Source organism: Rhipicephalus sanguineus, chromosome 8 (assembly GCF_013339695.2).
Source record: "Rhipicephalus sanguineus isolate Rsan-2018 chromosome 8, BIME_Rsan_1.4, whole genome shotgun sequence".
Classification (NCBI taxonomy): Eukaryota; Metazoa; Arthropoda; class Arachnida; order Ixodida; family Ixodidae; genus Rhipicephalus; species Rhipicephalus sanguineus.
The window spans coordinates 10,826,965-10,852,516 of NC_051183.1; the positions used below are offsets into that span (position 1 = coordinate 10,826,965).

General features: G+C 46.7%; 2 protein-coding genes across 2 annotated transcripts in view; one reads left to right on the top strand and one right to left on the bottom strand.

The window, feature by feature from the left end:
* LOC119401359 (uncharacterized) overlaps positions 1-25,552 on the top strand; it is a 127,964-nt gene that overhangs the window by 91,801 nt on the left and 10,611 nt on the right. Inside the window, exons 3-4 of the mRNA XM_037668085.2 lie at positions 17,775-17,854; positions 20,742-20,899. Of these exons, the coding sequence (XP_037524013.1) occupies positions 20,772-20,899 (128 nt within the window). The 5' untranslated portion in view covers positions 17,775-17,854; positions 20,742-20,771. The remainder of the gene's footprint in view (positions 1-17,774; positions 17,855-20,741; positions 20,900-25,552) is intronic.
* Positions 587-4,587, bottom strand: LOC119402543 (uncharacterized). The gene is made up of 2 exons (XM_037669692.2): positions 3,929-4,587; positions 587-732 (listed from the first exon to the last, which is right to left on the bottom strand). Exons 1-2 carry the CDS (start codon positions 4,569-4,571, stop codon positions 587-589), a joined length of 789 nt encoding a protein of 262 aa, XP_037525620.1. The 5' UTR covers positions 4,572-4,587.

A 25,552-nucleotide genomic window follows, 5' to 3' on the forward strand; every position in this document is an offset into this window, starting at 1 on the left:
GAGTTCTTTTCTTTCTCTATTCACGAAAGCCATAAAGTAATGGCTTCGTTTCTTTCTTCTTTTCTTTTTTTTAACTCACCTTTTGCGCGGGGAGAGCTGTCGTGTTAGGAGAAGTGCATAGGGGTAATGTTCGCTTTCTCCTGCTACGACATTTGGAGCGCCGGAATGAGCGACCGCGGCGAACGGGCGAAGGTCTTCCGCAGTACGTCAGTGAAATGCTTTATGCTCAGACGTGGGGATAAATCTTGCAGAATAAACAGAAATCATCAGTGTTGTAACTCCACACCGGGAGACGTACTCGTGGAACGTCTTTATTCCATCGGTTCCATGGTAACAGTCTGACACACTGATAGCAAAAGCCCCCCTATCAAAGTATACGTGAATGCACATATCCAATCACGAAACAGGCACATACACAGAACAAACACTCAAGTCCACCAATCACATCGCGGCACACACTTGCACGCGCGCATGGTCCGATGCAACGCCGCAGCGCGTTCGGTGCAACGCCACCGTGCGTTGGGCGCAACGCCACAGCGCGTTCGATGCAACGCCGTAAAGCGTTGGATGCAACACTCCTTCCCTCCTATTTATGAGTGGCTATAACCCCAGCGGTCTGGAGGCCGTCGATTTCGGCTGCTGCTTCTAACGGTGATCGGTGGGGAACAGTCAGGGTCGGGTGATCCTTGTGCTTGTTCCGGTGCCAGCTGAGTGTCCGGTGGCTCTGATGAACTGGGCACAAGCACTTCCGCAGCATGCGGCAAATCAATTTCACTAGGCTCACAGTTCCCGTCTGTTTCCAGAAAAGACCTTCGCAAATGATCGGCATGCACGTATCGCACACGGCCTCCGACACGGACCAAATACGTGCACGGCGATTTCACTCGTGTCACTTTTCCTGGCAACCATTTAATAACTTCACCTCGCACTGAGCGCACCAAAACAGCATCACCGACAGAAAAGGACCGCGGTACTCCCCGTCGCTTATCTGCAGACAATTTCACTCTTTCCGCTTTGTCTGACAGTTCACTCCTAACATTTGGTTGAAGCAATGTTAGCCGAGTCCTCAGTTTGCGTCGGAGAAAGAGCTCGGCGGGTGTTTTCCCCGTGAAGGTATGGGGTGTCGTGCGGTAGGAGAACAAAAAGTTGTCGATTCTATGCTGCAGCGATCGGCTTTTTCCTTTCCCTTCATCGTCTAGAAGCTGCTTAAGAAGTGATTTCTTCGTAGTTTGTACTGCTCGTTCGACCGCACCATTTGACTGTGGGTGGTACGGAGGCGTGAGCGTGTGTTTTACACCGTTCGCTTTTAAGAAGGCCTCAAATTCAGCAGCAGTGAACTGAGGGCCGTTATCGGTAACCAGCTCAGTTGGAAGCCCATGCGACGCAAATAGAGAACGTACAGCTTCCACAGTTTTTGTAGCTGTTGTTGAATGCATGATTTTCACTTCAAGCCATTTGGAATATGCATCCACAGCAATCAAGAACATATGCCCTTCCTTAGCTGCAAAATCTAAATGTACTCTTTCCCATGGGACATCGCTTACTCGCCACTGACACAAGGGTGCTGGCTGCGTCGAAGGGAGTACAGATTGGCATGTTTTACATCGGCGTACCACTTGTTCTAGAGCATTATCTATGCCGGGCCACCACACCATTGAACGTGCCACTGCTTTCATTTTGGTGATCCCCAAATGCTGCTCGTGCAAAAGAGCTAGAACCTGGGCTTGCAAACTTTCTGGTACTACGACCCTGTTGGTCCAAACAATGCAGCCATTATCAACTGCAAGATCCAACCGACGAACCCAAAATGGCTGTAGCTCATTTGGAACGCTTTTTGGCCAACCGTGCCAGATCATGTTTCGAACGCTCGTTAGGAGCCTGTCACGGTCTGTTGCGCGTTCAATATCTTTAGCTGTGAGCGGCAACTCAGTGAGAGTGGAAAAGTAAAAAATTTCTTCAGCCAGCTCTTCAGTGTCAGATAGCGGTAGGCGGGACAACGCGTCGGCATTAGCAATGGCTGTCCCCGGTTTATGCACTATTATGTATCGATAGTTAGCCAAGAAGGTCAGCCATCTATGCACTCTCGCGGTAGCCACAGCGCTTCCCTGCCTCTTTGGGTCAAACAGCACTGTCAGGGGCTGATGGTCTGTTACTACCTTAAACGCTCTTCCATAGAGGTATTTATGGAACTTTTTTACCGCAAAGACAATGCTCAGGGCTTCTTTTTCAATGTGCCCGTAATTGCGTTCTGCCGCGGTGAGAGACCTTGAAGCAAACGCTATAGGCTTCTCGACGTCATTCTCCACGTGCGACAGTACCGCTCCAACGCCATAATCCGACGCATCACATGTGATTTGAATGTCTTTGCGAACATCATACAACTGAAGAACACTGTCATCAGTCAACAACGCTTTGCACTTATTGAATGCGTCGTCACAGTGACGTGACCAGTGCCATTTGGTCTCTTTGCGTAGCAACTCATGTAAAGGTTCTAAAACCATTGCCAAATTTGGCAGGAATCTGGAATAAAAATTTACCAAACCCAGAAAGGCTTTCAGTTGTGTCACATTAACTGGCTTGGGTGCGTTCTTTATAGCCATCACCTTATCCCTAGTAGGATGCAGGCCATTTTTATCAATTTGGTGACCCAAATAAGTTACTTTCTCCTGAAAGAACTTGCACTTTCCGGCGTTGACCTTCAAACCGTGCTTACTTAGGCGTCTGAGCACCTGCTCGACTCTCTCGCGGCACTGCTCGTATGTCTCGCCAGCTATGACGACATCGTCCAAGTAGCAGGCGGTTCCCGATAAGCCGCCTAGGATCTGATCCATTACTGCTTGGAATACGGCAGGCGCGCACGCGACACCATAAGGGAGACGCTGAAACCTAAAAAGGCCCAGGTGCGTGTTCACCGTCAGCAATTCTTGTGCCAGCTCATCTAACTCAAGCTGTAGATAAGCCTTAGATAGGTCAATGACCGAGAAGACGGTTCCGCCTTGCAATGTCATGAAAATATCCTCTGGCAGCGGCAGAGGGTAGTGGTCAACTTCTATTGCCGGATTTATAGTGACACGATAGTCACCGCACAGACGCAGCCCTTTATCTTTTTTCGGTACAATGACCAGGGGCGTCGCCCAAGCGCTATGCCTTACTCTGTACACGACTCCTGCTTTTTCCATGTTCGACAGTTCCTGTTCCACTTGCTCACGAAGAGCATATGGCACTGGCCGCGCCTTACAAAAGACCGGCGTAACACCTTCTTTGAGCTTAATACTGGCTTTGAAGCCTTTGATAGCGCCATAGCCTGGTTCAAACACTTCGCTGTACATTTCCGTTACAGGAACTGGATTTCTCACACTCTTCATGCACATGACTTCATGCCATCTAATTTTAATTTTTTGCAGCCAGTTTCGACCAAGCAACGTTGGCATCCTAGCTTTTTCAGCATCCTTTGCTATGACAAGTGGCAGTGAATAGCATTGATCGTAATATCTAACATCAACATCTATCACGCCTTTGATATCGACAGGTGTGCCATTGTAGGCGACTAAGTTCACATTAGCTTCTCTGAAGCTGGCTGAAGGAAAAAGCTTAGCGCACTCAGATTCGGACATAACCGACACAGCAGCACCTGTATCCAACTCCATGCAAACTTCCTTTCCATTTATCTCAAACATAACTGTAATAGCCGGCGTTCCTGAACTTTTATCAGTGTGACACAGCGTAAGTAACTCATTTCCGGCGACATCACAATCCAGCTGCTTAACGAGTTTGGTTTTACACATTTTAGCTATGTGCCCTTTTTTCTGACATTTGTAACAAGTACTGTTAACAAATGGGCAACTTACTGGTGCATGGTGACCCGCACAGCGATGACAAGAAGCTTTAGTCCCATGCTGCGTGGTCTTTTCAGTCTTTGTGAACGCACAATTCTTCGCGTTCTTGCCAGCACTTGCTTGTGGACGCCGTTCTTTTGCTTGTCCTTGCCAGTGCAAGTCGGAGACGCTCGCTGCGATGCCTTCGCTCTTTGTAGAGGCCATCTGCTGAGTGTCTTTCGTAGCTGCTTCCATAGCCACGGCGATGTTGCAGGCGCGTTCCCAAGTCAGCTCAGCGTCTGGCGTGGCTAGCAGTCGGCAGCGCACAGCGTCTGCTTGAAGGCCGGCGATTAGTCGGTCCCGCAGAGCTTCCTCTAGAAATGTGCCAAACGCACACGTCGCCGCCAATTTCTTCAGACCCACGATGAAGTCCGCCACGCTTTCATGCTTCTCTTGTTTTCGTTGGTGGAAGCGATACCTTTCCGTCACCACGGAACTTTTGGGAGCATAGTGCTTTTTAAGTGCATCAACGGCAACCTCGAATGTTACTTTCGTAGGCGTCTTTGGAAGAAGCAAGCTCCTTAGCGTCCCGTAAGCCTTTTCGCCGATCGTAGTCAAGAAGACCTGCAGTTTCTTTTCTTCTGCAATGTCGTTGGCGGCGATGAAGCACTCGAGACGCTCGAGGTAGACCTCGAAGTCCCCGTTGTCCGGGTCGAACTCCGGCAGCTTGCCAAGTGTAGCGCTCGATGAAGCCATCTTCAGGGTATCTTGCCGTATCCCATCCTCGTGGCCAGTTTGTTGTAACTCCACACCGGGAGACGTACTCGTGGAACGTCTTTATTCCATCGGTTCCATGGTAACAGTCTGACACACTGATAGCAAAAGCCCCCCTATCAAAGTATACGTGAATGCACACATCCAATCACGAAACAGGCACATACACAGAACAAACACTCAAGTCCACCAATCACATCGCGGCACACACTTGCACGCGCGCATGGTCCGATGCAACGCCGCAGCGCGTTCGGTGCAACGCCACCGTGCGTTGGGCGCAACGCCACAGCGCGTTCGATGCAACGCCGTAAAGCGTTGGATGCAACAATCAGGAAGCAGATTAGTTGAGAACAAGATACTTTATCAAATCAATGACTGAATCGGATAGGCTGGAGATGTTGCTGGGCGAGTTGGTATGCCTAGACAACAGAAAAAAAAGAGTAACACAAAGAAAAAAGCCGCATTGAATTGCAGGGATAAAGATAATTGGTCCCTTTTTCATAAAACTCATTCGTAACAAGAAATACAAATGTCGCTAAATTGGACGTCACTGCATACAAGTCCATAAATTTGCAGAGTGTCTGCGCATTTAAAAAAAGTAAGGCAGCGGGTACAACGTGCCGTTTTGGAACCTATGTACACGTATATGTATAGCTAAGGCAATCACTGAAAGGGGACCCTACTCATGAAAAATTAAGGCATCTTCACAATACCGGTGCCAAGTCTGAAGGAAGTGCGGAGCTGGGCAGCCATCTTTGTTTCTCTTCGGTTTTCTTTCTTTTTCCGTTTCTTTCTGTCTTTAATTTCTCTCTTTATTTATATTTATTCCTTCCTCTCTCTTTATTTCTTGCTCTTTCTGCTTTTCTTCCTTTTTTTTGATTTCTTTCTCTCTCTGACTATTTCTCGCTTGCTCCCTCTTTTTTTCCTATTTTATACGTGATTTTTCCTGCGTTACGCCAAGCGACGATAGCATGCGAGAGCCCGGGCCCCGAAAGTGCTCCACACTTAAAAGGATGTTCATTGAAGGATAAGCATGGGCTGTAGCACTTACGACAGACACTGCCCGTATACAATATGACGGACAATTTACCGCCGTACCTGAAGCGAAGAGGGCACAATCATTGCATAACACACGGGGTTGAAACCTGGAGGGAATGATACGACATGGTTACTAGCGTAAAAGGAGACGGGGACGAGAAGAACCCGTCTCCTTTTACATTAGTGGCCATGCCGTACTATTCTCCATACCAGCTAGCCCGACTTTTCTGTCCAAGCTTGCAGGACAACAAATAAATTCGAGAAGTACCACGCAACGTGCGATGGAACGAAAAATGATTGACATAACATTAAGGGACAGGAAGAGGGCAGCCAAAGTACACATACTAAAATTGGAAACGATACAGAGAGTGAATAAAAAAAAAAAGAAACAAGGGTAGCAGCGATTCTGGCTCGCATTAAGAAGAAAAAGTGGACCAGGGCAGTACACGTGAGGCGAAGGACAGGTAACCGACGGTCAAGGGAATCACTACCGAAAAATGGTACACATAGATGAAGACGGCATATTGTTAGGTGGAGTGAAGAAATCAAGAAATTCGCTAGCATAAAATGTAACCAACTCACACGAGGCAGCGTAAATCGAGGATCATTGGGATTCATTCGAAAAAGACAGGGCGTGCAAACACGAACACAAGAAAAAGGTCAGGACACCACAAACACCGACTAACAACTGAAGAGACGCACATTGGCGAAAAAAAAAAGGCACGAAAACTTATCTGCGCATGCCCATGCAATAGGCGAACCTATCAATCCGGCACGCGTGGGGGTCTACGTGGAAGATAACTGTTAGGCATTTGATTTCATCTTTATGCAAGTCAATCAACAGTTGGCTCACGCATGCGCTATACCACTATTCTCGGTATGCCATGCTTCAATCATCAGGTGCGTTTCATTTCTGTGCCGGTATGACACTGCGCATTCATCGATGATTGCGCAGTGTTGTACCGGCATAAGATAGTTGCGCAGTGAATGCGCAGTGAACATAAGATAGATGGGTGATGATGACACATACCGAAGCTCCTTCTCGCAATGCTCCAATGCACATGGGGCTACATGTATTCCAGGGCCTATCCGTGCACCCTCTTTCTGAGTGTGATGTCGACGACCACATATGACCGTTCTTAACTGTCTCAGATGCCTTTCTTAGCTATGCCTAAGCGGAAGTTCAACGTAGGCAAGAAGTACAGAGAGGAAGTGGAAACTAGACGGTGAATAAAGCGACGTCTCATGCGGATGCTAAGGAACCAATGCACTTTCTAAGCGAAGCTTTTATAACTCTATGAAGCGTGGAAACTTGGGCAAGTTGGTAGGACATAATTGAATAAACGAACAGCGCTGCGGACAAGGACAGAGGAAGGTAACAACACACAGCGCTGCTATAACTCGCCGATTTCAGTGGCGGCGTCGTACGCGAAAAACCCGGCCCCGGCAGACGTACAGAAATGCGGCCCTCGAAGGCGCGCCGGTCACATGCGCATTCGTATGCGCCGTTTTCGAATAATTGATGCTCCTTCTATATCGGGCTTGTCGGCGATCAGCCCGTTTCTGATACGGCAGTGTGATCTTTTATAGAGGCGGCTTGTCGTTTCACGTAGCCACATTTCATTGATGCCCGGATATGAACACATGACCGTCGTTGTTGCATGTAGCAACTGAAGTGTCGAACTGGAAAGCACGTCGATGGAGGCCCAATTCCCGATATGGTGGAAAGAAAAAGTTAGGAGGGAGCATTGCATAATGCGATCGGAAGAAAGAAGGAAAGAGGGTGCGAGGGAGAGAGAGAAAAGTAGTAGCCACACGCCAAGCTTCGCTTGCCTCCCCCTTTCCGAAAGAGCAACGGCTCCCGAGTTTGCTACTGACGTCAATTCCGTGATGGCAGTGACTTCGGCACGTTCTTCTTGAAGCGTGGCTTTAAAATATTTTCGCGTTAAAACGAAAGGAGAGAAAACGAAGCCAGCCGAAGCACGTGACCTGCCTGGCATCACGGCTAGTTTGCACGATGCTTCAGGAGAATGTGACGAGGAACGAAACGAGACGTACGTCCCTTAGCAAACACGTGACGCACAGTTAACAGAATTTATCTCGAGACCCACGTCTCTCCCGAACATTGAAAGCAGCTTGTCAGTGCGGCTCACAGGCGGCGCAAGTCCACTGTTCAACTGCATGTTGTAGCTGAACTGTTTCGCCCGTTAGGGTGCTCAAATGTACTTCGAAGAGGCTGCGACAGCAGATCACGTGTGCGATGTTGCTTTGTGCATTGCCGCACAGAAAACGTAGTGGAGATGCCACCCGTTTTGCTAGCTTTCCGCTAGAAGTATTTGCAACGTTCAGCCCAATACGGCAAACATATGCGCGATCGCGCTTCTCATGTCTCTAAACGGAAGCATCACTAATGCATGCCTAACTATCACGAAAATTTAAGGCAGCTTCGCATTAGTGGTGCCAAGAAGTACGCCGCTGGGCGGCCTTCCCTGTTTTCTTTCTTTCTTTCTCTCCGTTTTTTCTATCTCTTTTTTATCTCTGCTTATATTTCTTTCTATGTCTCTCTATTTCTTTCTCTTTCTCGCTCTTTCTATTTTTCTTTCCCATTTTCCTTTTCTTTATTTCTCCCTTCCTCTTTGTTTCTCTTTCTGTTTTGCTCTCTCTTTTTTCTATCTCTTTTTTGTGTATTTCTATATCTTTCTCTCTATGTCTGCTTCTTTCTATGTGTTTCTAGTGTGAGCGCTGACTATGTAGTTCATCTTCATCTGTACAGAAACAAGTGTAATCATCATCTTCGTTTGTCACGCGGGCTGCGCCGCTTTGGGCTCGTGCCGTTACTACATTGAAAAAAAAAAATATAACCTTTCGATTACCGTACTGGGCGTCCTGTCATAAGTGGTGGAGGTGCTGTCTTTTTCTGTCTTTCTATCCATCTCTCTCTCTCTCTCTCTCTGCAATCGTTCTCTCGCCCAGCAGAGTTATTGCAGCTCACGCCGGACAAGTACGCGCGCCTCTTCTGGGAGCGAAGCAGAAGATGAAGAAGAGCAGAGGAGCAGGAGATCGCGTGCCGGTTCACGGCGATGGTAACTTTTGTTCGCCACTAACGGGGCTTCTCCGAGCATAAACAGCTCCGATCTTAAAAGAAGCGTCGGACAGCTACCACGATATGCGCGATATTTAGAAATTCAAGTCGTGAACTGTTCACAAGTACAGACTGGGTGGCAGCACATAATACCGCTCACGGTCGCTGTCCTCCTGCATCCGAAATTGAACACTCCAGCGGGGTGTTGTTCTGCCGTAAGGTGGTTAGCGATCTGTACGCTCTTGCTCTTTCGCCGTCCACGTCACTACTCTACACGGAAGAGCGTCGACCGCTGTAGGTTCCGGGTCAATTAAGGGACACGGACGGAGAACATTAACCGGCATTGGTAAAACAGGCTTCTCTATGAGCAGTGTGGGCTCGCTCTTTACTTGAGTTGCGCTTTCTTAATTCGGGAACGTGTGAAACGGCGCATTTTTGGCGCTGCTTTTTTGATGCCCCATATTTCTGACGCTGCCATATGGTCGTGGACGTGCCATACATTTTTATAGATTGATTTATTTTCTCTTTATATATAAACTTTGCCCTCGTTCATGTAAATTTGCGTGCTTTTTCTAAACACAAAGGGACAAGAAAAAATGCGATAGCTTTTTTCACCGATGACTGCCATGTCGACGTATTGGCTTCTTGTTGTAATTTGCGCATAGATAAAAAGGCCGGCACACAGACTTCACTTTTGATTTCGGCTTTATGACAGATATCCCCGATGTAACGCCTTGTCATTTTAATAACCACGCACAATTCTGCTACACAAGAAGCACAGAAATAGAATGAATCGTGATAATAAGCTTGATCTGAAATGTGCAACAAGTGCCCTCACATTTCATCATATTACTTTTTTTTGGAATTAGATATAAAACAACGAAAGCACCAACAGTAGCACCGACAATGCCAAGCAGCAGAAACTGGAAAATAGATCCCTGCAAAAATAAAGCTCACGTTAATTGTGTATGTAGAGACAAAGGCGTGATACAAACACATCCATTCTTTAGAAAAAAAAAAAAAACCCTTTATTCTTGCTTGAATGGGCATCATTTCCGGGGACGCCAGAGCATATGATTGTTGGTGTTGGTCAGCGTTACTTGCTAAGCCTCTACACAGACCGTGTTCTTGCCCAGCTGCGAAAAGAAAACAAGCAAAATCAGAATGAGGATGTGCACTTTAAACAAGCGCAAAGCAACAATCACAGAAGGAAAATACACAGGACAGGTGCTAGACATCAACTGAAAGTTTACTGACGTTAAACGATGGCAACGCACCAGTCTTGGGCAGTAACTAGTTACTAGTAACGCGTTACCGGTAACTAGTTACTTTTTTCAGTAACTTGTAACTGTAACTAGTTACTTTTAAGTTAGAGGAACATGTAACTGTAACACTGTTACTTTTTCGCAGTAACTGTAACGGAAAATACCGTTACAGTTAATTCTGTCTTTATGAAAAATTATCCAACAGCAACACTTTTTTGAACTTTCTTTACCATATATCCTCTCCACCCCTCAACTTTCCAGAATAGGGCTCCCCTCGCAGTTTAGGAGAGGAGGTGACTAAGCGTATTATCTTGCCTGCAGGAGACCGAGGTTGGAGGTCTGTCATTAACGCAACATGTAAATCAATCGGGGTTCAACTGAACAGCCTGCTAAGTTCGCGTCCGTTTTTTTTTTTCAGCATATATATCCTTTTCGTCACTTGAGCATCTAGATATGTTCTTGGTGTACAGGTGGAGGAGCATTAGGATGCATGTTTATAGTCTCCTTCGTCTGAGGCTCCGAGCTAATCGTCTTTGACAGGTGGCTAGAAAACAGCAGAACGCGAAACGGCTAAGGCCAGAAATTCCGTGAACTAGCGAAGTGATATTTTAAAACTTTTTTAAAACTTCTTTGTAAGCGGTTGTAAAATGTTTACTCCGACTTAATGCAACAATTATTAACAAAATGACAGACGTTTTACCCCCAATGCAGGTGGCATTCTAAAAAAGAAAAAAAAAATGAGCCGAGGTCAACCAGTCCACTAGTCACACATGTCCTTGTAAATGTCCAGTGGGGGGGGGGGGGGGGGGCTGTTTTTGCAAGCCGCGGCGAATGAACCACGATTCCAGGAGTTGCTTTTCCCCCACGTTCGTTCACAAACCGGCGTCGTCGCATTGTTTAGGTCAAAGCTATGACCTGTCATCCAGCAGTGCTCAACAAGCTCGGTCTTAGAACGCGTTGCATGGGTTGCTTTAGCGACATTCCGCTTGAGTTCTTTAGGCCTCGTTGATCATTTCCTGCCCGTTTCGCCGATCCCCGCATCGCACTTTTAGATACGGCCGCCATGATCATCCGCAGGTGTGCAGTCTTTAGGATTTCGTGAACACACGTTGTCATGTTCCAAGGTACGGGACTTAAAAACGGTTTGTATGCCCAGCGGACCGGAAGCTCTCCGAACAGAGTCTGACACACCTTAAACATATGGAGCAGACACAATGGACGTCGTAACCACTCGTGATGCACTCCCCGCTGCTCTTCGCATGCGCTTCTGGGTATAGTTAATAAACGTCTTAGGATATATTGCCGTCGTTCCAGTACATCAACCACGTTTTCCACTTCAAGTAAGAAGCGTTCAAAATGATTGCTGGTGTTGGGCCCCCTTTTATGTTTCCTTCGTCTAGGGTTTTACGACGTGCAACCCTTATTAAATAAATTCTCTAATTTGATTTGTGATCTATTATTTTATACAGTAACGGAAAAGTAACGACGTTACTTTTGCACTGTAACTGTAATTGTAACAAGTTACTTTCGGAAAATCTGTAACTGTAACTGTAACAGAGTTACTTTTTTGGCTTAGGTAACTGTAACTGTAACACTGTTACTTTTTAGTGGTAACGTGCCCATGACTGCAACGCACATACATGCGCAGAACCCACAAAGAGGTGCAGACGACGCTGCTAACACAGATACCAGCAATGTCGCTTCGGATAACCTTTCTCCTTAGCATGGAAACCCAGTGAAGGTGTGCTCACTCATTTGCCTGCTTCTAGGCTGGTGCACTAAGGCTCATAGATTTCGCGAGCTTGTTGAGCAGCAAAGCTTCGAGCACCTGTGGCCAAATGTCCACCCTTCGCCTGTGAATTGACAGCTGCGCGATGCTCTCTCAACCTTTTATTAATGCAGCTGGCTGAGGTAGCACTTTCCACGTGTAAGTGGCATCCCGTACACCAAACCTACTTTGCATTCAACGAAATGTGTGACGCACTTTATCGTGCAGCCAGCCTTAGCAGCCCCATTCACACGACTACACATGCGTGAAAACTTGCCATGCGCAAGTATACTCTCAAAAACTATGACATGAACTATGTATGGAAGTAATGTTATATTTGCACAATTGAAACAAACATGTGATATATTCCTGACACCACGTGTGTTACACATTGCCTCTAATCGTGGTGAACCAGAACCGTCGATGTCTATTTTTAAGAAAACTCTTTATTAGTATTCGTAAAACCGAAAGTAAGTGCTCGACCGGAAGTGCTTGGAACAGAAACAAGAGTCACGCGGTGTTTGTGCCACTAATCAATAAATAAATATTTAAGTACACGTGCTTACAGAGAGACGCTGTAAAAACTTCACCGCAGACGATAGTCACGAAGAAAGCCACGTGTGGGAACAGTCGATTCAGTGGCGTGTGTTTAGTAATGTTCTGGCGTCTGGCAGTCAGCAGTTAAATTCGACTTGGAATTGTCGCCAGAAATCTTTAAGGGGCAGCTCTCGCATAGCAGAATGCACAGTACTCTGAATACGCCGTGTTCTCCAACAGAAAAAAATTGAAGCCACTTCCACGCCTGCGCAATCTGAGTAAAGAGCCGAGCTGGCAAGGAAGCCCCACCACTTGGCGAACGAAGATTGAGTTCTTTAATGCTTCTCGATCTTCTTATTTCTTCTGTCTTTCACGTTTCTTCTTTTCTTTATCCTTTTCTACACAGTCTTCGTTTTCCTTCTTTCTTTCCTTATATCTTTCTATGTTCCCTCTCTCCCACTTTGCATCCTCCTAACCCTCGCATTACTCCCCTTCACTTCTCTAGACGCTTTCCCATCCCTTGCCATGCTATACTATACAAGGCTATGCGATGCTTTACCATCTTCCCTCCTTCTTTTCCTCCTCCTCACCCTCACTTTGCTATACTATGCTATCCATGGCTATGCTGGTCACGCGAGTCGGTCGAATAGACGGCGTAAGCAGCTGCGCTGCTGCTGAAACACGCATTTCTCTCTTTCGCGGTCATTGATATATATATATATATATATATATATATATATATATATATATATATATATATATATATATATATATATATATATATTGAAATAAAAAGATTAATGAAGGAGTTGTCACCATCGCTTGGTGACGGCTACGACACTTGTAAAATATTTTTCCTTCTGCATTTTCTACTTTATTGGTAAGAAAATTTCTCAGCCCTGACGTACAGGCGATGGCAGTAAATACCTTATGACGCGCTAGCATTCTTCATGTTAGTAAAGAGCGCCAAGCTCAGGTGGAGACACTTCGGCATTTAGAAAAGATTAATGCGCGGAGGAAGCGGCAAATGCCGACTCTAACTTACTACCGGTATGTACTTTATTTTATCGTGCTTACGTTGTAATTCATCGCCGTGCACAGATATTACCACGAGTGCTCGCAGGGGCCCAGCAGTGACATAAAGTTAGGAAAGTATTTCCTGACGTCATTGAAATCCACTCAAGGTATTTAAAATGAATTAATTCCTAAATCAGTGGAATTTAAAATGTCATTCGCTGTCTCTGGTGTACCGTACGTTTCAGTAGGCATCGCGGTGATTGTTGCACACTTGCTGTCATGGCGCTGGCTAACACTCCCAGGATTACACGCACAGGAATTCCCAATAATGTGGACGAAGGAACGCCCACCGTCGTAGATCAACTGGTAGAGCGTAGGACACGTTATCCAAAGGTTTTAGGTTCGGTACCTACCGACGCCAAGTTGATTAAACAGCAGAGCTGTTAAAGCCGGGCGTAAGGTGTAATCCATAGACAGGAAAAATAAAAAAATTAAGGCAGCTTCGCGCTAGTGGTGCCAAGCCCGAAGAAAGTGCAGAGCTGAGCGGCCGTCTTTGTTTCTCTTCGGTTTTCTCTTTCTTTCCTTCCCTCTTTTTTTCCAGTTTTTTGTCTATTTTTTCTCTCTTTATTTCTATTTTTCTTCCTATTTTTTTCCTTTCTCTCTCTCGCTCGCTTCCTTTTTTTCTGTTTTTATACGTTACTCCAAGCGACGACAGCATACGACAGCCCGGGGCCCCTAAAGTGCTCCGCCTTTGATATCATCATCAAGACTCTCGAAGAACAAGTGGAAAGAGACTTCTCCTTGGCGCGAGCGCATGCTCAGTATGCTGCAGATGGTAATGCTATACATGGCTTTGCCAGCGTTACGCCAAGCTACATGAGACGACGACACACAGGGCTCATAAATACTCCGCACATAAAACCAGTTGGCGGGTATGCGCCTCAGGAATTTGGCAAGCCACACTACAGGATTCCACGCACAGTAATACCCATTCGATCTTGCTCCTCTTTCTCATGAAAGAAAGATAATAAAACGTCAAACAGAGTACAAGCGCTTATGGGAAACATGTGAATGCGTTGCTGGTGGAAAATGGAATTGAGGGTGAGGATCTGTGACATAAATTATGACCATTTATGTCGTAATTACTACACTGCAGTCAAAAACTACAAAAATTATCCCCCATGCTTTCCTTGGCTTCGCTGTCTCTTGGTTTCATTTGGTTGTGTCTAACAAAGACGCGAGTCCCTCGAACTGTTCCCGTTCTAACGTTGCAGCCAAAGATCGCCGGGCATGTGCGCCTCGAGCCAACGACGCTCTTCGACTTTGTCGAGGCCGGCTGGATGAATGAATGAATGAAACAACTTTATTGCGAGGTCCGGAGTTGCTGGTCCGGGCCAGACCACTCAGATGGAAGACCTTGTTACTCTCAAACTTTAGCCTCCGAAACAGATTGCTTCGCGTGGTTCTTTTTTGTTTACTGTACAGCGTTCACGTGGCCGCCGTGTGCAAAACTGGTTTCCTTGTCGGCTTGGAGACGGAAATAAACTTATTGTTGTCAGTAGCCCCAGTGTGGGCGCGCGTTTCTTCTTTTGTTCTTGCGTTCTTTCGCGCTCAACCCCTGAAGGTATGGCAAACCAACAAGGCCGCATCGCTACCATCGCCTCCCACGACTACGGTGTGCTACTGGGTACGCACCTTGTGCGTGGCTAATTCAAGATAGCATTCTTCTACTTATTCGTAGTCCTGGATGGACGTTGGAGTGTAACCTTGTACTACTTTCAACTCTTATATCATCTTTAGCTTCATGACTACGCGTGCTGCCCTTTCTTGGTACTGTGGAATTGATCAATGTGCCCGCAATGTCTTTGTGAATTAGAAAACCCACGTCATGCTCTCCCTCCTCAGGGGTTTCCCGCAGCTGAGGACAGGTCCATTAGTCAACACTGTGCATGCTTCTAAAGTTTGCTAACATCCATAAAGCCAATGATATCCTAGTTTAAACCGATTATTTAAGGAGCTCTTCTAATTTAGCTACGCTAAGAAATTTCGCGCGTTGAACGTTCCCAGATTCAGTATCTAGTGGGAACCAGTTCGGATCGAGTGAATAAAGGGGCCCTGCAACACTTTTTCAGCCCGATCAGAAAACGCTGCCGATCGGTAGTCGAGGCTCCTCAAAACATGTGAGGCAAACATTATAGCGCAGCACGCGGCCTGGCATTTACAATTATCTCTCGAAATCACCTAGAAATCTCTCGCTTTTATTGTGACAAATGATGCCATAAAACCTAATGATCGCGCCGTAAACACAAAGTCCACGGCCATTGGCTGTGGACTATGTGTTTACGCGGTTACTTCGCGGCCGCCGCGGGACGCCGCGACGTAACCGCGTGCTCGCTCGTGATCACACTGAAAGTAAGCCGCGCTTTCGAAGAAAAAAAATAATGTGCTCAAGGTCATCACGCGCGCTGACAAACAGCCGTAGCTTCTTGCCTCTTCTCATCCCCCCCCCCCCCCCACACACACACACACCCCCTTGTAGCTTTTAGCGCGCTCGCTGGTACGAAAGCGCTTGGCGCGTGCGACAAATCTTTGTAACTCCGCTCGTACTTGACGGATTCTAAAAAATATTTGCGGCAATCTATTCGTAAGGCAATAAACTTACAGGACTCCTTATACAATCGCCTAAGACGACGCTATGTCGAAAGCAATCTTCTTTTTCTGCTCATTCGATGTGCTGATCCTCGCCCACCCCTCTTCGAAAGCTTTCTGAACCTAAGATGGTTTTGCACAACCTCCCGGATCGGAGGCATTGAAAGCTTTCTGCACCTCGTATGGTTTTGCACAGCCGCCGTGATCGGCCTGCCTTTGACCAAGCGACGATGGCCTGCGACGAGATCATCATGACATCACAGTGACATCACTATGACGTCGTAAATTTTGGCGATCTGTGACGTCATTGATGAAGTCATGTTGCATTGAGGTCATGTGACTTTTGGTGCGTCGACTGCACATACAGATTCACTATGAGTATCATGTGACTTTTGATCTACTTTTATTACTTAGTTGTTTCTTACATGATTCGATTTGGTCTCGCGATGTATCGTCAGGTCTCGCGAAATCTCGAAGACGCAGACGCCGATGGTCAAGCCATTCGATGATCACTTGGAGAAGTGCTGCAGGGTCCCTTTTACACCCTCGGCTGCGTTGCATGTCCGAACACCGCCGTGGTCAGGTGCGCCGCAGTCGCTGGAGACTTAGGGCCAGGGTTTGATTGTAAGCACCATCTGGGAAGTGGTGGCCAAGTGATGCACCAGGGAGGCCGATTCCTGACCTGGCGAGGCAGTGCCTTATGGGAGTACAGTAAGCCTTCCTATACTCGACGACAACTAATCTTGACATTGGAGCGAAGGCTACGGAGGCGGGGCTTCCGCACATTCGTGTTGCTCCGCAAGTAGTACGGCAGCTTGCGGCTGATTTCGGTTTTGCTCGCTCGCATCGTTAACGCGTTTAGAACGGGAGAAACATTTCGATTGTTCAGTGTACATTTTAGTGTCATATTACGAGTACATTTTTCTTGGAGAACTAAACTGTGCGTTTGCGGCTGCACACTGACCCACTACGTCACGGACGCCATGTTTACTTTGGAATGCGGGCATGCTGAAAAGGTGTTGCTGTCTAAGAAATGGAAAGAAAAGGAAGGCATTCTTGCGAGGTGAACAATAACTCTATTTTACCTACGACTTCCCGCAACTGTTTGAGTCTCATAATAAATAAAGCAGCATTTATTTCAGCAAGAAAAACGAGAAAATTATCAGTAAACGTAAGTACTATTTCTTGGCGCGGTAGCAGGCATGCCCTTCGGTTCTGTAGCTTCCACAGTGCTGCTGTGAACACCGGCATGGAACAATAACACCGAATACGCACGTTAGGATGGCTTGCATCTGGGCTAGTTCGTGGTCTTGAATGTCGAGTGGTTCCAGCAAACATGTACGTTAGTAGGACGGTATTGCGGGCCACTGGTTCATACTTTGACGAAGGTTAATATCTGCGCGGAAAAACAAACAAACAAGGACTGCGCCCCTGGCTCGTTCCATCCGCCTGTCCTCGTTTTTTTTTTCGCGCATTTGTTAACCTTAAAGAACCGAACGTTTGATCCAAAGTCCCGTGCCCGGTGTAAATTCGCACAGCCGAAATCCACAGCTGCACGCCTTTCACTTCCGGCCGTTTTGCTGGATGCTGCCATCGTCCATCGCGGGTTTGTCACGTAAACGATGAGTTGTTTATGCGCCTAGTTTTGCGATACCACTATAAAAGAGGCTTTCTGATTTAACATCATCGAGCATTCTGTGGCAGGCAGGATACGTTTAGTGTGTGAACAAATAAATACCTTACAGCGCTGTGTCCTTTAAGGTGCGATTGTGAAGCCAGCTACCCACCCGCAATGATGCTGCTCGTGTATTCCGTTCATTTACTGGTAGATTTTCAGCTGGCATCATCGCAAAAGTTTGTCTACCCTGAGCTACGGAGCGACCTTCAACATTATCAAGATTTCGGCAGAGTGAGCTTTTCGAAGTATTTCTGATATTTTTTCTTCCTTTACAACTTGACGACAACGTTTTGTTGCTTTAGTACCGATACAGCTAATGACAAGCCTGTAACAAAAAAGTCACAGTTTCGCCGCAACGGCGAAGCAGTGAATGCGATAGCAACAAATTGGAATGTAACGGGAAGAACGGATAGCAGCTCGAAATTTCCAGCGCGTCGCTCAAGCGCAAAGGACGCACGAAAAGAACACACACAGGACGAGCGCGAACTATCATGCGTCACAGCTCGACACTTAAAGCGCGCTGCTCAAACATAGAGAGGCACGCAAAAAGCAGTCGAGAGTGTCCATATAATTGCTATCGAAATAAAAAATGTTTTCGTACATATAATGCCACGTCATCACAGGTGGATGAGGTCTTCATAGTTTTGCTTGGGCAATCGCATTTTTAAAAATAATTTTCCGATATGTTCATCATTTGTTTAGGAATAGGTTTAACGCATGTGCTCTGGTAAGGACAATTAACCTTCATACACTTTTTACTGCATCAAAACTCTTTGCTGTTTGAAAAGTGACAGATTAAGACATTTCGCGAAAGCCTTCGTCTCTGCATCTGCGTCCTTGTCTCTATTTATAGTAGCGTTAAACAGCTGGTTTTGCAGAAATGTCGGTGTCAGTGTCGGCGGTTTTGAGCGAAAGATCAGCGTTGTCCATGACCCAAAAATCGAGAAAGATGGAAATAAAATAAATAATAAAAATCTTCGATTCGAATGAGAATCGAACCCAGGCCTTCTGCGTGGCAAGCTGTTGTTCTACCACACAGCCACGCCAGTCCTTGAAACTCCTTCGAAAAACAAACAAACAAGACATGAATATGAATGTCAGTGTAGTGGGAGGAGTCTCCTTAAAGGGACACTAAAGAGCAAAACGATTTTTCTCATATTAGTAAAGTACTTTTTCACGATACCAGAAACACCACGCTTGCTGCGAGAAGACGCTTAGTAAGCGAGAAAGCGCACCAAAACAAAATGTGGGTGGCCACGCCACCTTGAAATTTCCGGACCATTCGCCGTGACGTCACATCTTTTGACGGCGCCTACTAGGGACTGCGTAGTTCCTAATCGGTAAAAATGAAGTACATTGTCCTTTGAGGGGGCCATAGACTTAACGTACCAAGTTTGGGGTAATTTTATTGAGCCAATGGTGGGCCAAAATACGATAAATACACGTTGAAATCTGTGACGTCACGCGGGGAGACTTCGGCGCGAAATTTAAAAACGAAACTTTGAACTTGGTTTTCTTTTCTATTAATAAACCTATGATGGCGAAATTAACGACATTAGAGTTCTCAGAGCACAATTTAACAATCTAGGCCGATTCATTGTTTCTCTTTAGTGTCCCTTTAACGCATGTAATATTGCGTTGCAGAAGCGTAGAATCGCGCCAGGCGTCAAAACATGCGGATTGAGCAACGAGTGGGTGTTTTAAAAGGCCTGCCCATTACAAAGCGCTCAGACATATCTAACCATCATCATCAGAAAAGCATGCACAAAGCGAGCAGCTGCGTAGGTTCGCGTGTTCCTTACGGACTCGTAGTGGGCCCTTCGATGATTCTTAGAAGAAAGAATTATGGCGTTGTGGGCACTGCGCAACTGTACTTGCAGTAGGAATTCTAGGGTATTTTGAAATGGCCAATGTTACGCGCACAGAAATTCATTTTCATGCGGCACGGTTGAGCCATGCAGCGAGAACCGAAGCTAGGATAGCAGTTGAGAAGGGGATGCACACGCCGCCACACGGGGCACGATTACGCTATCGCGTTCTACTGTTGAATGCGCAGCTCAAGCGTCCTCCAAGTTTTTTTATACTAATGTACTGTAGCAAACTCCAGGACGGCCCTATAATGCAGCTTCTGTATATGTTTAAATATTTCACTCCTGACATCAGGGTGCCTAGAAGTTGTACTTCTCGAAACTTTGACTTACTCCTAGTAAAGAGTGCACGAGGAGGACGTGCAATTTAGTTTATCCAAACTAAACCTCGCAATGGGCTTCAAGTTCGTGTGAAAGAAGCTTCAAATTTTCCATCTTCCATAAAGCGATATTTTGAAAAGAATGTTAGCGCAGTTCGGCTAAAATATGACGTGAATACGGGCAATGTCACAAATAAAGTGTATAAATAATTGCGCGTATTATTAGCAAATTGAAATATCTGCATCGAACGCCTTCTGTGTAGTCTCAGTTTTGCTCACAGGTGTGGTTTTTGCAGTATTTCATATATTGCGAAGGCATTTCGGTTCAATATTTGGAAGTTTTTGAACAAATGTGAGCGCGTTTTTAAGTTTGGGAATATGCGTTGCAATATATATTTACATGCACTAACACAAATTACATGCATTCAGACCGCTATTAGCCGCAGGTTATGGATCTGCCCATATCTGTTGTATTTTTCGTAATGTATGAAGCAAAAATATAGTGAAATAGAAGCTGGCTATACCCACCATTTTGGAACCTGTCGATCTTACGTGGAGGGCGCAAATGCGGCAATCTTAACATTCGTGCACCGAACCTCGGCACTCGTTTCGTGTATAAAATACTGCCTGCACCGCTGAACTCGAGCTGCACATTTTATGCATCGCCGTGAACTGGTTCACAGGAGTGCACTCGAATAGAAGGAACCGGTAACCTCTAACAGGTGTATATGACATCGATTAGGTCAAATTAGTGGTCATGACAATGCAGCTTTGCCACGATGGCCTCCGCGGTATATTCTGCTCACTAATGACTAATGGAGTCAAAGTTTTATTGCAGTTTGCCTTTATTGTACCACGTAGGTAAACTTAGCTTTACATAATTTTTTTTATGTGCGTTGGAACTTGCATCTCTTTAATGTTTCCACGCAGTGCTTCCCCGACGTTGGAAAGTGGTACCTCATGCACAGAAGCTACTACGTGGACCCCGCATTTGGCGGATCGGCTAAGTGTGTGATATTTGAGAGATATGGAGCTTATGAAAACTTTTCGACACCGATTGCATTTCACGTTGGAGAACAAGAAACAATGTAAGCACCTTCGCCTTCCATGTTGCCTGCCATGTCCGGGCAGACGGTCACGTGGAGCTATGATATTGCTGCGAGGGAGGTTGGTCAAATTGGTGAGTATTCATTTTGGTCAAACTGCGCGTTGGGACGGTACACCAAGAAAGAAGTGAGACAAACGAGCGCAAACAAACAAACAAACTGCACTCGTTTGACGCACTTCTTTCTTCGTGTCCCGTCCCACCGTGCAGTGTGACCAAAATGATATTGCTGCCAGTATGCAAAGACTGGGAGAACGAATGAGTGATTGGGCGAGCAGGCCGAGCAGGATGGTTGCAACCACAGAGGCCTTCCTTCGGAAGTATTTGCAGGGACAATAGAGCACCGCCGCCCCTCGCGTCGTCTGTTCCGGGAGAGCGCTACCGTCAGTTGAGTCCAATTTTTCCTTTCATGGGCGCGGCGTGTAGTCTTGTCAAAAAAAAAAAAGAAAAAAAAAAGCCATGGCTGATCCCTCCGTCATAGGAATCCGTATAACACGAAAGTGAAACGTGTCTTCACAGAAGTAGTGCTTATTGTGTAGTGATATATGAGAGCTTGTACAATGTCTATTCGTGTTTGGCAGCTGTAGCACCGTTTGACGTGGATGCACCCATGTTGACGCCTAGTGGCATGTCTCCATCGCGACGATAAACGCCCATGATCATGATTAAACTGCTGTGGTAGCTGAAGTTGTTAACGTATATTTGGACACAGCGAATCGTGAATCCCGCGTAAAGATGACATCAACAAGCTCACAATCAACACTGGCACCCGATATGCACTTGTTCAAAACGTCGTCAGTTAAGGAGAGAAATGGCATGGTGTGCGCTTTCTAGTACTGGGTAACCGACGCCTGTGCTCATGCTCCGGAAGCGTTGTGATACTAGCGTGGTTTCGCACTGCCTCCAAGATAGGAGGCACCTCACCTGGTTTTGTACTGCCTCCGTGATCAGACCACCTTTGACTCAGCTACGATGTCATGTGATGACGGTGTAGGCTTATGCCGCAGGAGTGAACAAACGAGACCGCTGAACCCGAATCGACGCCAGCAGGGAACACAAGTAGTGGATTCACGGGCCATTGCGAAGCGCCGTCTTTATTTTCTTCTCTCGAGGTCGCACTCTCCGGTTTCGTTCGCCGCCCAAAGGAGGGTGCTACAACGGCATTATGTGGCGTTACGTCACATGACGTCATATGGTGACGTCATCACGTGATGATTTTTTGCACCACTCGTCCCCGACGCCGTATATAAGACGCGAGACGCCGCCGACGGTCAAATTCGGGCTTAGGGAGGCATATAAGGCTTTCACCTTAATGAAACCTGTCTCATGACTAAGGCTAGATGTTCGAACGCGATGATGTTACAGCGTACACTCGAAGAAAAAGACGTCTGTGTCAAAGTTAGGAACAAATAACCACTCTTTAAACTAATTAATTTCAGGAAGAACTTCGTTGAATCGGGTTTGGTGCCAAGGTAGTTTCGTTAATTCGGGTTGGTGGCAACATTGAACTCTATTGGTATCTGCCGGGGAAGGGAAATTTCATCGTTAGATTTGGAACTTGGGGAAATCGGGTTTCGTTACATTGAGTTTTGGCTGTAGCCTTTCTTGAGCCCCTCACCTGTTTGCCGGCGCACTTCAAGTTTGCTCAGATATGTACAGATGCAGCGCAAAAAAAGATTAGCACAAGCGACCAATGACGGGAGCGGCAAAATGATGACGCATGGCGCTCTTGTTACCGAACATGCGAATACCAAGCGCCAGGCACAATCCATGTATTATAGTGAAGGTGGCGAGCAGAAAGAAGGCCATCCTAAAGCCAAATGTTGAAAGCTGCTGTTTTATTGCTCCTGTCGTCGGTCACTTGTGATAATCTTTTTTTGAGGGTGGATTATCCGTCTCGGTGGCCTACTGGTAACGATGCTCGGCTGCTGACCCGAAAGTCGCGAGTTCCATCCCGGCTGCGGCGGTCGCATTTCCATGGAGGCGAAATGCATGAGGCCCGTGTACAGTGCTATGTCAGTGCATGCTAAAGAACACCCCATGATAGAAATTTCCGGATCCCTGCACTCGCCACTACGGCCTCCGAATCATATCGTGGTTCTGGCGCGTAAAACCCCAGATATTATTACCATCGTATATTTTAGGGTGGACGTTTACAACCATGAGCAAAGGTATGCGGACCGCGAGAGCACCTGCCAAACTGCCTATCCTGATGTAAGACCGAAAGTCGAGCTAGTTGGTAGAAATTCATCTTGAGTAGCTTTTAGCGCAAAAAAAGGACAGGGACACAGAGGGAGGGAACAAGACCAGCGCTAACTATCAACTGAAGGCTTTATTAGGCCAGACGAAAACATATATACTCGAACTACGTCACCCGCGGCACATGCGCCTCAAACCTTGTATACTGCATTCCATTAAGTTGTGGACGGATGTATGTGGGGCAGACGGGTCGCTGCCTTAACATACGTTTAAGGGAGCACCACTCGTCTTTAAAAGGAAAGCCGCTCACGCACTTAGCAATGCATTCTGCGCAGTGTGGATGCGAAGCACGCTTCTCTGACACGGTCACCTTATTTAAGCGCCGTGATCGCACCACGCGAGAACTGGCAGAGGCTTATCACATACACATCAGGGGATCATCTTGCATCAGTCACCCGTCAGTAACGATTTCTAACAAAGAAGTTTCGCTCCTAAAGGAAAGGGGTTAACGATAGGTATGGAGAGATAGTGCCTTGGTTTGCACCGTTGACCGTGCGCATGTGCCGCGGGTGACGTAGTCCGAGTATATATGTTTTCTTCTGGCCTAATAAAGCCTTCAGTTGATAGTTAGCGCTGGTCTTGTTCCCTCCCTCTGTGTCCCTGTCCTTTTTGCGCTAAAAGCTACTCAAGATAAACTGCCTATCTGCGCAACCTGCCGTCGACGGCCGTGTTTGGCCGGAAGTATGTTTTCCTGTTATTCAATGGCATGTGAATTCCATACGGCCACGCAGCACATTGAGAGTTTGCTTTAACACAAAGCGCTCATCTGCAATAAGTCCGTGGCGCTTCTACCTGGATAACATCACTGCAACGGCTGTGTGTGCAATGAGTAAATATCGGAGTCCTAGGATAGACCAAACCCCTTCTATAAAAGGGCCCCTAAACAACCTCCGAAAATACAAAAGACGAGCGCGTTGTTCTCTCCTGGCGTTTCCCGTCTTATCGGCCATCGTTCTGTTAATGTGATGTCGTGAGGAAATAAGCTCTGGATTGGTCCATATACGAAAAGCATCAGTTGTGAATTGTCCCCTACCCTGCTTTGCTGTGCAGTCGCACGCCCGTTCTGCCTTGTGTCGCATGACTATCGTGCGCGATCAACTGATTTCACTTTGGCTTGTGCGTTTTCGACTGCGCAAGCGGAAATAGCAGCCTGTAGCCGAAAATCGCAAAATTCTAATAGGCTCGACCCTTAGTGATGACATTGTCCACGTGTTTTATGAAGTAAGTGGCGAGGAGGAGATGGCTCCTGTAGGAAGGGTAGTGAAGGCGACAAAGAATCAACTCTGTCGTCTTTAAATTCGGAGTGGTTTAGGAAGGAAGGGATGCGTATTGGGCATAGCGCTGCTCTCCATGGCAAACTGGACCGCAACTGCTGCGAATAGACCGTTAACCCCGGGCTCGCGTGGTATGTATGCACTTTCGCTCGCGGATGTACGTAAACCCACTCTCGCGATCCTGTTGCATGTCCGTGTATCACTACAGATACTTATTAGGTCAGTAGCCTACGTATTTATTAGGCGTTGCACGATGTAGTTGGGTTCAATTGCGTCGAGAGAATGCGGATTTCTTTTTTCTTTTTTTTTTTTTTTTTACAGCGCAAGCTGTTGTGAGCTCATTCCGACAGCCGATTTTGTTGGCGTTGTTGTTCTTCGCAGCAATCGCTCTTACTCAGCAAAAAAAAAAAAAAAAGTCTGAGGTGCCGCCGGAATCGCCCCGCCACGGTGGTCTAGTGGTTATGGCGCTCGACTGCTGACACGAAGGTCGCGGGATCGAGTCCCGGCCGCGGCGGCTGCATTTTCAATGGAGGCGAAAATGTTTGAGGCCCGTGTAGTTAGATTTAGATGCACCACTCCGCCACCGAGTCACGCCAGTGTTTGAAATTGCTACGGATAAGTACCCTATAGAGGCATCCTTTCGGGTGAGGAGTCGCATGCGCAGCTATATGACAACTTAAAATAACAGAGCTGAGCTAGTTGGTAAGTATTCACGTTAAAGAGACAGGGCGCGCAAACACGGACACAAGAGAAAAGTCAAGACACCACAAACGCCGACTAACAACTGAAGAGAAGCACAACGGCGGAAAAGAAAGGCACGAAAACTCATCTGCGCATGTCCAAGGAATATGCGAACCTATCAAACCGGCACGCGTGGTGGTCTACGTGAGAGATAATCATTCAGACACTTGATTTCTTCTTTATGCAGATTAATCGACGGTTGGCTCACGCATGCGCTACCGCTGTTATCGATATGCCAGGCCTCAACCATTAAACGCGTTTCTTCATTCCTGTGCGGTACAAAATCACGCATTCATCAAATTTTGGCGTGCACTTACACCCTCGACAATGTAAAGATAGATTAGAAGGTGAGGCTCCGGTTA